Source organism: Prionailurus bengalensis, chromosome E1 (assembly GCF_016509475.1).
Source record: "Prionailurus bengalensis isolate Pbe53 chromosome E1, Fcat_Pben_1.1_paternal_pri, whole genome shotgun sequence".
Taxonomy (NCBI): domain Eukaryota; kingdom Metazoa; phylum Chordata; class Mammalia; order Carnivora; family Felidae; genus Prionailurus; species Prionailurus bengalensis.
This window is the reverse complement of record NC_057347.1, coordinates 35,246,992-35,258,856: the sequence shown is the minus strand read 5'-3', so window position 1 is coordinate 35,258,856 and position 11,865 is coordinate 35,246,992. Positions and strand designations below refer to the sequence as shown.

The window sequence follows — 11,865 nt, the reverse complement described above, 5'->3', positions numbered from 1 at the left end:
CCCCATTGTCCAAAGTGTCAGCTACCCAGCCCCCTGCACCTTGTATGCCTGTCTCAAGGTGGTGGTGGTGCCGTGTGGGGGGAGAGTAAGTATCACCCAAGCCACTTCAGGGCCCTGCTGACCTCGGCTCATCTGGCTGTGGTTTAGGGGACACTCGCTGCATTCACTCGTTACCTCCTATTCTTTGTTGCCAGCCCCTGGACCGAAGTCCTCGTATACTTTAGAGGGGAAGGACCCAGGCCTCCAGCAGCCCACCCCACCCCTCACACGGTTTCCCCTCAGGCCCCCCGGAAGTTGACCTGTGCCAGGATTCCTTCAGACTTTCTTCTGGTCTACCTTCGCCTCAGAAGCCAAAGAATTCCTTCCAGAAGCCAGATCCGACCGTGTCACTCAGATGCCAAACATTCCTCCCCAAACCCAGATCTGCTCCTGTCACTCCCTTGTTTAGAAAAATCCTTCTGTGGCTGCCCTTTCCACCCTGCCCTCCTGTGTGGCCCCACCCCGCCCCCTGCCCCCCGCTGTACTAGGGGCCTTGCGGATCCTGAGTCACCCTGCTTGCTCATACTTCCTGGCCTTTGCACATGTCACACCTTTGCCTGAAGTGCCTGCCCTCCCTCCCTTTCTTCCTGGTGACTCCTCATCGTCATCAGCACAGGCCGGGCTCCCCCTTCTGTGTGCCTCCCTGACTGCGCCCCACACTGGATCTGGGCAGATTTGCTCCCCGCTTTCGTCTCCTGAGGCACTTACTTCAGATGTCTGTTTTCTTGCCGGCCTCCCCTGCACTGGCCACTCCTGGAGGGCGGGGGCCAGCATCCATTCATCTCCTGACCCCAGATCCTGGCACACAGCCTGGCACCTGGGACCCAGCAGATGCTCTGGAAACATGGTGAACAGGGAGTTGTTTGAAGCAGGCCTTGGGGAGTCTGAGCTCGGGTTCACCAACCTCCTTGCCCCCCAGGCTCCTGGCTGGTGCTCCCCGGGACCTCGCCGTGCCTGATGGCTATACCAACCGGACCGGTGCTGTGTACCTGTGCCCGCTCACTGCCTACAAGAATGACTGTGTGCGGATGAACATCTCTGAGAAAAGTGAGGGGAAGGCGCTGGGGATCAGCGCTGGGTCAGGGGTCTGGTGGAGGGGGGTAGCACAGAGAGAATGATCTGGAGGAGCTATCAGGCTTACCTGGGCAGTTTCTAGTCCCTTCTTGTCCAGCTGGGAGGAGGGAGCTCTTAGAGGAGAGGGGGACCACATGGGATTTGTGGAGCTGAGATTAATGGCGGGCTGGGGGAGGGGCAGGGGGGGGATGCTGTCTGCAGGAGTAGAGGTCCAGAAAGACCAACCCCGGCCCTCAGAGGCTCCAGGCACAGGGAGGATGAGTGCCCCGGCTCATGATCCCTCCCATGCCGACAGGTGACCCCGATCATCACATTATTGAGGACATGTGGCTCGGGGTGACTGTGGCCAGCCAGGGCCCTGCGGGCAGAGTCCTGGTAAGTGGGTACTCACTGTCAGCTCCCCCCACCCCAGCCCTCTCCTTCATTTCCCAGCAGCTGGGGAGGGAAGCAGAGGGCAGGGGAGGGGTCTTGGGTAACTGAGCTGGGACCTTGCAGATGTCCATTTCTATGCCTGTATGTCTCCAGGGGCCTGAGTGGCCCTTCGATCCTACTCTTATGTGGCAGTGGGGTGGGGGGAGGGGTGCTGGCATGCGCCTAGGGCCTGGCATGGCTTGGGTCCTGTCTGAATCACCCACTTCCTCTCCCCCCATCCCCACCGCCACCCCTCCCCCCGGGGTGCTCACCCTTCGTGGGAACGAGCTGAGGGAACTGTGAGGAGGAAAGGGCAGAGAAGGCCTGGGGCAGTGCGGCCTGGGCCCGCTCCTTCCTGACAGGCTGATGGCGGAAGAGGCATAGCCCTGCTGACCCCAGCTCACCCGGCTGGGGTTTGGGGGCCACTCCCTGCTGTCACTTGCCAATTCCTGGCTGCATTCTTCAGTGTCGGCCCCTGGGGGGGGGGGGGTCTCAATTTCTGAATCCCAGATAGACCGTTCTTTTTTTCATAAAAATTGATGTGAAATTTACAGACAGCGAAATGTACAGATTTTACCTTTTAGTGAGTTTTGACACATTAAACACCTGTGTCAACAGATACCCATTAAAGAAATATTTACATCACTCCGGAGAGCCATGTCCCCTTCCAATCAATCGCCACCCCCATAGTCATCCCTGTTGCAATTTCCATGACCTTTGAACACTGTTTTAAACTCTGGGTTTGCATCAAATGTCGGAGCTTAAAACTGAGACGCCGTTTTAGAACCGTGTTATGGATGGTGTGGTCTAGGATTCCATTTAAGGCAGTCCTAGATCCTGGGCCCTTCGACAATTGTCCGCTGACCCGTCTGTTCATGCCACAAATGTTTCGTGAGCACCTACTGTGTGCCGCGCAGTTTGCTGGCACCGGAGGCTTAGCAGTGACTCAGGCCCATGGCTGGAAGGAGACACAGAAAGCAAGTACACGAGACCCAGGCCTAGTTCTGGATTTCACCTGACCCCTGGCTGTTTTACAAACACCTTGTTCTCATCGATTTGCCCCACAACTCTTTGTCGAGCCCCTGTAGTGTGCTGGGAGGGGGTATGACAGGGGCAGAGCAGTCTAGCCCAGTACTGCGGAGCTCAGACGCAGGAGCCTGACAGCCTTGGTTGGAGTATTCTCTGCTTCTGTCTGGGACCCGAGAGCTTGGATCCCACATCCCCTCATCCTTTCCCCTTTTCCTTTTGCCAAGATCTGTAAGCCACTCTCCCGCCCAGGACCTCCCGGCCTTCCAAAACGTGTTCCCAACCTTCAGAGCAGATTTCCAAATCCCGGAAAGGAGACGCAGGTCCAGGTGTCACTGTGGGAAGAAAAACAAGCCAGGACACCTCTTCCAAGTCCTCCCTAGCAAAGCCAGAGGTGCACAGGGCCAAGGAGACAGCGGGTCTTCGGTCCCTGCTACGGGCTCAGGCTGTGTGTGTTGTGGGGGGGGGGTGTCCCCAGGTCTGTGCCCACCGCTACACCCAGGTGCTGTGGTCAGGGTCCGAGGACCAGCGACGCATGGTGGGCAAGTGCTATGTGCGGGGCAATGACCTCCAGCTGGACCCCACTGATGACTGGCAGACGTACCACAATGAGATGTGTAACAGCAACACGGACTACCTGGAGACGGGCATGTGCCAGCTGGGCACCAGCGGTGGCTTCACCCAGAACACTGTGTACTTCGGCGCTCCGGGTGCCTATAACTGGAAAGGTGGGGACCAAGGGGGACGGGAGGAGGAGCACCCACTCCCAGCCAGCCCCCCCACCCCCACCCGGGACAGCCAGCCCAGACCCTCCCCACCAGAGGGCAGAAGAGATCTCTCTGCCCATATCGGCAATCGCCAGCACCTCTACTATTTTAAAGCGCCTACTATGTGCCAGAGGCTTTACACGTATTATGTTAAGCAATCCTAAAATACTCTCATGAGGCAGGTATCATTATACCCATTTCATGGAAAGCTGAGCCTCCGAGAAGTAAAGTAAATTGCCCAAGGCCAACAGTAAGTTACGAAACCTGGACTGGAGCGCGGGTCCATCTGACTCCACTTCAAGAATTTGAAACCTTATTAAAACCATAAAACACGCTCCTGGTACGACTGCTGACTGGGGCAGAAGGATTTGGTAAAACAAAACAGTTTAAGTGCCCCTCCTCTCCCACCCACTTCCCTCGTCCTGTTTCCCTGTGCAGATTACTAAGTGTCTCACGGAACCGCCGATTTATTTTAGGATATATAGATCTCTCTCTCTTTTTTTTAATTTTTTAATGTTTATTTATTTATTTTGAGAGACTGCGCGTGCGCGTGTGAACAGGGGGAGGGACAGAGACACAGGAGAGAGAGAGAGAATCCCAAGAATCCGCCTGACAGCACAGAGCCCGACGTGGGGCTCGATCTCACAACCGTGGGATCATGACCTGAGCCCAAACAGCCACAACCAAGAGTCGGATGCTTAACCGCCTGAGCCACCCAGGCGCCCCCAGGATATCCAGATGTCTTTTTAAAGATATCTTTTTTTTTTTAACTTTTTTTTTTAACGTTTATTTATTTTTGAGACAGAGAGAGACAGAGCATGAATGGGGGAGGGGCAGAGAGAGAGGGAGACACAGAATCGGAAACAGGCTCCAGGCTCTGAGCGGTCAGCACAGAGCCCGACGCGGGGCTCGAACTCACGGACCGCAAGATCATGACCTGAGCCGAAGTCAGCCGCTTAACCGACTGAGCCACCCAGGCGCCCCTAAGATATCTTTTTAAAACACACATGCAAACAGAATCACAACTAAACGTGCTATTCTGCTACTTTCTCTTTTCCACTTATCAATAAGCTATGGGCATTTTTTCGCATTGGTACCTATAGGGCAATCTTTTGGGGGCCTGTAGAGTATTTCTTTGTACCAAGAGCCGAGCTTGTAACTGCTGTGCCCCACGCTGCCGCTCAGGTGTCTGAGGGCTCCCGTCCCTTCCACGTCTACCTGTGTCCACCACACGTGTTGTAGCCACAGTGAGCCTTCTGTCCTTACTGCATCGTTATTGTAGAATCAGCCGGCAGAGAGAGGCCTTCCTCTTGACCAACAGGTAGCCCAGGGCATGGTTGTAGCTCGACTCACCTGAGACTGAGGCCTCTGCTCAGTCCTCTGGTCCTGCCTCCCCTGCCCCCTGGTCCTTCAGAACCTCAGCAGGGCAGTGGCTACTCTCCAGCAGCAGACCCATGGAGCAGGGGACAGGTAGGCAGCCTGAGTTTGGGGGCAGAACCAGGAGATAATAGCCTGGCGTCTGGCCTCGGGGTCTAGAGTGAGGGAAGAGTCATCTAGTATCCAGGAGCCTGGATGACCAGATTCTAGCCGTGTCTCTTGCAACTGCTTCTCATCCCTGAGCCTTGTTTTTCTCATCTGTAAAACAGGCATCATCATTCTCCTTCACAGAATTATTAAAATAAAGGGGACGGGTTTTGCCAATGGCAAAGTGCTCACAAATAGAAGGGGTTATTATTGTCCTTATTGGGGTAGGGGTGGCAGGGGGACCTCGATAGGGAGGATGAAGACAGTGGTGATCTAAACTCCTCTCCTCCCCCTCCCGGAAATCCTTGTGAAGGAAACAGCTACATGATTCAGCGGAAGGACTGGGATTTATCCGAATATAGTTACAAGGAGCCAGAGGACCAAGGAAACCTCTATATTGGTGAGTCCTGCTGTGGTGGCTCATTGGGTGGTAGAGGAAGAAGGGGGCTCAGTTCCTAGCCTGCTGGCCTCTCACCTTCAGTGCCGGGTACGACAGCGAGGCCACGGTGCAGGTGTGAGGAGGGCCATTGAGTTCAACTGGCACACGCCCGTTGAGCACCGCCTATATGCCGGGCCTGTTCTGAGCACCCGAGATGCAAGGTCTCTACCTTCACGGAAGTCACAGTCCAGTGTGCGGGCGGGATTGGAGGCTGGGCGTCCACGGTCCACTTTCTTTCCCAACTTGGGATAGAGGAATAGAAGATATTTGGGGGATTTGGGGGGGCTGGGTCCAGAGTGGAAGGGGACAAAGTGTACTGAGCCCTGATTGACCACCCTGCCCTCGTCCCAGGGTACACAGTACAGGTGGGCAGCGCCATCCTGCACCCCACGGACATCACGATTGTGACGGGTGCCCCACGGCACCGACATATGGGCGCTGTCTTCTTGCTGAGCCAGGAGGCAGGCGGAGACCTACGGCGGAGGCAGGTGCTGGAGGGCACGCAGGTGGGCGCCTATTTTGGGAGCGCCATTGCCCTGGCAGACCTGAACAATGATGGGTGAGAATCCAGGGACATTCTCGGGGGCCAGGGGGAATGGGGAGGGGGGCAGGCTTGTGCAAGCCGCAGGGCAGAGAAATGGAGGGTTGTGGTTGTTCATTTGTTTGCATGCTGTTTACGGGGATTTGCAAGTCAAATTTGCGCGTTGATTGGCAATTAGACACTAGGCGATTCCGGGTATTTACATGTCAATTGCACGACACCTGCGTCTCCGTTTGTCAGTTTATGGTTCTAGTGGATGTGGGTTGTTTGGGTGTGATCTGCGGCTCCATGGCTTCTCCAGGACACACGGTTCCTCTTAAAGGGTCATGTTGGCCTTCCCATGTCCTTCGCGTGACCAGAAATGCCATTTATATAGCCGTGTGTTCTGGCACAATTGTACCTGCTAAACAAGAGTTCTGTTGTATATTGGAGGCTGACCCCACACTCCCATTTCCCCTCCTTCTCTCCTGTGCAGGTGGCAGGACCTCCTGGTGGGCGCCCCGTACTACTTTGAGCGGAAAGAAGAGGTGGGGGGTGCCGTCTATGTCTTCATGAACCAGGCAGGCACCTCCTTCCCTGCCCACCCCTCCCTCCTTCTTCACGGCCCCAGTCGCTCTGCCTTTGGCTTCTCTGTGGCCAGCATTGGTGACATCAACCAGGATGGATTCCAGGGTATGAGCCAGCACTCCTGCCCCAGCACACCCACTGACTGAGTGCCAGCCGCATACCAGCCTTGGCAGGGCCTGAAGAGGAGACTGGGGCCCAGGGCCAGGGAGCTCACAGCAGTCATAGAGAGAGGTCGTGCGGAGGGAGCCACCAGAGGCAAGCTCGGTGGACCTCCTGGAGGAGTGGATGTACCACTGGGCATCGGAGTCTGGGCTGAGTGTGCACACTGGAGGGGAACAGAAGGGGCAGAACATGAGCATGGGGTACTTGCCCTCATCTGCCCAAATTGAGCGGATGTGGGGTGTTCACGTCAGAGATGAGACCGGAATGGCCTTGTGGAGACAGGGTAGACGCTGTGAAAGCCGGGCGGAGGAACTGGGGCTTTACGTGTGGGTAATGGCGGAGGGGTGTCCAGAGAAGGTTTTGGGGCAGGGATGTGATCTGATAGCTTGGTACCTTGAAAGATGATTCTGGAGGGTGATATGGAATGATTGGGGGAGAGCAAGGCTGGGGTATTAAGATCAAGAATGTATTCTTTTTTTAAAATATTTTTGATGTTTATGTTTGAGAGAGAGACAGAGAGACAGAGTGCAAGGGGTTGGGCGGGGGGGGGGGGGCAGAGGGAGAAGGAGACACAGAATCCGAAGCAGGCTCCAGGCTCTGAGCTGTCAGCACAGAGCTTGACGCGGGGCTCGAACCCACAAACCGTGAGATCATGACCTGAGCGAAAGTCAGATGTTTAGCCGACTGAGCCACCCAAGTGCCCCAAGAACGTATTATATCAAATGTGGGGTGTTAAGGGCTGGGACAAAATGGGAGCCCAGATATAGAGGGTGTCCAGTGCTCTACAGGGCTTGGGGACCAATTAGACCTGGGGTGTCAAGGAAAGGGGACAGATTAAGGAAGAGCCTGGTTGCCATGAGAGCATCCAGCTTATCTGGAAACCACTTTTTCTGACAACCTTGATTTCCCAGAACATACCTGAGAACTGAAAGGAAGGCAGAGGAGCCTCTAAAGAGCCAAAATAGGTGCTAGAAAGTTCGGTTAGCAAAGCCTAAGCATTTACTGATAGAAGAGTTGTCTGGTTTCTACTCAGGACCTACTTACTTTTCCTTTACATACTTTTCTAACAAGCTTCGCTTTCTGGTTACCTAGGCCTTGTCAAATCAAAAACGGCAAACTAGAAAGAGTGTAGTAAAATTTAAGAAGATCATAAAACATTCGGGGCTTATTTGTGGAAATACCGGTTAGAATTAAAAAAAAATTTTTTTAATGTTTATTCATTTCTGAGATAGAGAGAGACAGAGCATGAGTGGGGGAGGGGCAGAGACAGAGCATGAGTGGGGGAGGGGCAGAGAGAGAGGGAGACACAGCATCAGAAGCAGGCTCCAGACTCTGAGCCATCAGCACAGAGCCTGACGCGGGGCTGGAACTCACAAACCGTGAGATCATGACCTAAGCCAAAGTCGGTCGCTCAACTGCCTGAGCCACCCAGGCGCCCCAATACTGGTTAGAATTTTAAAAGTCTAAAGTCTAACGAATCTTAACAAGAAAAGTTATCGTGTGATTAAAATTCCAGCCCCCAGTGGTAGACAGACAGGGACTCAAACTGTCCTCTTTTCTACTCATTAGTTGTGTGATTCGGGGTTTTCTGAGTCTGCTTCCTCACCTGTGAGATGGGATGGGAGTACCTACCCCCCTAGGACTCTTGTCAGGATTAAATGAGGTCAGTGCTTGATAACTACGTGGCAAAGTCACCAATGGGGAACCCTTCTTTTTGTGGCCCTGCTGGTAAATGCGATTAGAAGAACCGGGTATCTGAAGGGGAGGCTGGCAGAGGAGATGGAAAGTACTATAACAAGGAAAAACAAACACTAGGCCAGGAATCTGGAGTTTAGGCCTGCCCGTTGGCGTTAACTTGCGGTATGGCTTTTAGGTAAGTCATTTGGCTCTCCTAGACCTACTTTAAAAGGAAGCACCTGGGCTCATGATGGTCGCGGTTTTAATCCCCAGCCATCGAGCTCTGTTCCCTGATGTTCTGAAGCACCGCCTGGCAGGGTGAGGTCAGTTTCATGCTGGCCCCTGTGGCCTTGGAGCGCAAGGCTGGAGGGACAGGGGGCCCACGGTACCCAGAGTCAACCGTCCTGCCTCTCTTCCCCAGACGTTGCTGTGGGAGCCCCATTCGAGGGCTTGGGCAAAGTGTACATCTATCACAGCAGCTCCGGGGGGCTCCTCAGAGAGCCGCAGCAGGTATGGATGGACAGGGACAAAGGGGGCTTGCCTTCCTTCCCCGCAGACACCTTCTCCCTCTTCCCCCTCTGCCCCACTCCCCAGAGCTCACCCTGAGCCTGTCCCCACCGCTTCCCCCTGCCCCCAGGTGATCCCTGGGGAGGAGCTGGGACTGCCTGGCTTGGCCACCTTTGGCTACTCACTGAGTGGACGGATGGACGTGGATGAGAACTTCTACCCGGACCTCCTAGTGGGGAGCCTGTCAGACCACGTTGTGCTGCTGCGGTAAGCCAGGGCAATGGTAGATGGGGGCCTTTCTCTCCTCCAGCCCTGTCTGCGTGGAGCCCCACCTCTGTCCACCATCTCTGGGCACCGGGTCCATGCAAGCGTGAGCCCCAGGCCTGGCCTGACAGGGGGCAGGCAGGAGGCACTGGTGTCTGTGTGTTTTCCCTGCAGGGCGCGACCGGTCATCAACATCCTCCACAAGACCTTGGTAGCCAGGCCATCCGTGCTGGACCCTGCGCTCTGCACAGCTACCTCCTGGTAAGACTCTCGGCCCCTGCTCTGTCCACCCACTTCTCTATATATGAGCACGCCAGGAAGGACTCTGGCTCCCAAACCCCTCCCCTGGCAACTCCTGATATCCCACCGTTAGAGGGTTGGTTCTTGGGGTTAGCATTGCCCCTCCTGTCCAACCTCATTAAAAAGCCGACTTCTTTGCAGGAGGTAATAGGCAAATTACCCACTTTGGTCGGGGCGGGGGGGGGGGAGGTAGTCGAGCATGGGTTTGGAGTGGGAGCTCTGGACTGCAGTGTTTGAATAAATCCCAGCTATGCCCACTGCAGTGGTATACAGGGGTGGGCTCTGGGGAGTGGGTTCCTAGAGGAGGAGGGGAGAGGGAGACACTTAGGGGGACAGGACAGAGAGCCACCTTGGGCAAACTGTTAATCCCCCTGAGCCTCAGAGTCGTTGCCTATAAAACAAAGTTAACAATAATAACCAACTTGCAGGATTGTTGTGATAATTCAATGAGATAACGTACACAAAGCCCTTCACACGGCACCTTGTACACCCTACGTGCTCAGAACGTGTTAGTTGCTAAGATGGTGACAGTAATAACAATGGTGATGACCCCCGGGGTCTGTGCGTGAATGAGGCCTGGATCAGAAGGCAAAGGGCCACAGAGCAGGGGTGAGTGGGAGAAAGAGATCTGGACAGCAGGTCCTATACAAGACTGGGCAGGGCACCAACCAACGGGTGACTTCAGACAACTCTTTCTGCTCTCAGGGCCTCAGTTTCCCAACTGGTGACCTCTAACCCTGTGTTCTATGGCTTTAATGGGAGTGGGGAGGGAAGAAACCAGGGACACCGCAAACCAGCTGTGTGGACTCCCCAGTTTTGTCCCTGCCTTTCCTTCTAAGGGCCCTGGTTTCCCCTTGCCCAGTACAGGGGTGAGAGCCAGGGCCTGGATAACTGGGTCCCGCTGTGAGCAGGCCCTCCTATGTGTCTCCCGCCTCCCAACAGCGTGCAGGTGGAGCTGTGCTTTGCTTACAACCAGAGTGCCGGGAACCCCAACTACAGGAGAAACATCAGTGAGTGTGGGGGTGCGGGGCGGGGAGGAGCGTGGTCACCTGGCCGCTTGCTAACCACCCCATCCACCTCCAGCCCTGGCCTACACCCTGGAGGCCGACCGGGACCGCCGGCCGCCTAGGCTTCGCTTTGCACGCAGCCAGTCAGCGGTCTTCCATGGCTTCTTCTCCATGCCAGACATGCGTTGCCAGAAGCTGGAACTGCTCCTGATGGTGAGGGAGGGGCGAGGGGTGGGACACTGATCCAGGATCTCTGCAGGAGGTGGCTAGAGTCCCACCAGGTCAGGGGGGAGGGATTGGAATCTCCCCAGAGGCAGAGGAGGGGGAGGGTGGCCTGGAAGGCCATTGGTCTGCAGGGGGTACAGGGAGCAGCATATGATAGAGAGAGAGAGACCCTCGGAGGGAGCATGGGCACCAAAGGGCTCATCGCCCCTGAGAAAAGTGAGGGGTGTGAGACTCTTGGCTTAGTTTGTGTCTGGGAGAAAAAGAGGCCTGTGGAGCGGGGGACCAGCTCAGCCCTTCTCTAGGATATCGTGGTTGAAAAAGAGAGCACGGGGGCGCCTGGGTGGCTCAGTCCGTTAAGCTTAAGCGTCCGACTTCGGCTCAGGTCATAATCTCAGGGCTTGTGAGTTTGAGCCCGGCGTGGGGCTCTGTGCTGACAGCTCAGAGCCTGGAGCCTCTTCAGATTCTGTGTCCTTCTCTCTCTCTCTCTGCCCCTCCCCTACTCACACTCTGTCTCTGTTTCTCAAAAATAAATAAACATAAAAAGACAAAACAGAGCACAACCTGGGGACCTCGGGGATGAAGGGAGGCTCAACAACTCCCCCCCCCATCTCTGGGGAGGAGGAGTCCTATCGGGGTTTTTCAGTGTGGAGGGGCCTCAGTTTCCCCTTGAGGGTTCAGTGTGGTGTGAGGGTTCAACCTGGGGGGGGGGGGGCGGCGGGGAAGGGGAGTGCAACCCTGGGCTCAACCCACCCGCCTTCCCCAGGACAACGTCCGCGACAAACTCCGTCCCATCATCATTTCCATGAACTACTCTTTACCTTTACGGATGCCTGAGCGCCCCCGGCTGGGGCTGCGGTCCCTGGACGCGTACCCGGTCCTAAACCAGGCACAGTCCCTGGAGAACCACACCGAGGTGGGTGGGGCCAGGGTCGGAAGGGCGGGGCCCGGGAGGGCTGTGGAGCGAGAGAGCGGTATGGGTGGTGGGCCCTTACGCCTCCGGCCTCCTCCAGGTTCACTTCCAGAAGGAGTGCGGCCAGGACAACATATGCGACAGCAACTTGCAGATGCAGGCGGCCTTCGTGTCGGAGCTGGGGCAGCCTCTGAGCAGGTGCGGTCCAGGCCGCGCAGAACGGCCAAGGGCGGGGCGGGGCTTCATTGGGTAACTGAAGATGAGGGGCGGGGCCCTTTAGGTCAGAGATCTGAGGGACCCCGGAAGATCTGAGGGGAGGGGCCTCAGGGAAAGGCGGGGCTTTAATTGACCTTGGGGATGCTCAGGCTGGCCTTCACCGGCCAGGAAAGGGGCTTTCTTCTCCGGGGGAGGCTAGAGGGCCGGGC

The 11,865-nt window shown here is 55.9% G+C and overlaps 1 protein-coding gene across 2 annotated transcripts in view; it reads left to right on the top strand.

Moving 5' to 3' along the window:
* The window catches only part of ITGA3 (integrin subunit alpha 3), a 30,745-nt gene that overhangs the window by 6,778 nt on the left and 12,102 nt on the right, over nucleotides 1-11,865 (top strand). For both annotated transcript variants that reach the window (XM_043585596.1, XM_043585597.1), the window contains exons 2-14: nucleotides 959-1,086; nucleotides 1,409-1,488; nucleotides 3,029-3,278; nucleotides 5,155-5,241; nucleotides 5,632-5,839; nucleotides 6,297-6,493; nucleotides 8,649-8,737; nucleotides 8,865-9,001; nucleotides 9,173-9,259; nucleotides 10,241-10,308; nucleotides 10,382-10,518; nucleotides 11,294-11,443; nucleotides 11,541-11,638. In XM_043585596.1, coding sequence (XP_043441531.1) covers nucleotides 959-1,086; nucleotides 1,409-1,488; nucleotides 3,029-3,278; nucleotides 5,155-5,241; nucleotides 5,632-5,839; nucleotides 6,297-6,493; nucleotides 8,649-8,737; nucleotides 8,865-9,001; nucleotides 9,173-9,259; nucleotides 10,241-10,308; nucleotides 10,382-10,518; nucleotides 11,294-11,443; nucleotides 11,541-11,638 — 1,716 coding nt within the window. The remainder of the gene's footprint in view (nucleotides 1-958; nucleotides 1,087-1,408; nucleotides 1,489-3,028; nucleotides 3,279-5,154; nucleotides 5,242-5,631; nucleotides 5,840-6,296; nucleotides 6,494-8,648; nucleotides 8,738-8,864; nucleotides 9,002-9,172; nucleotides 9,260-10,240; nucleotides 10,309-10,381; nucleotides 10,519-11,293; nucleotides 11,444-11,540; nucleotides 11,639-11,865) is intronic.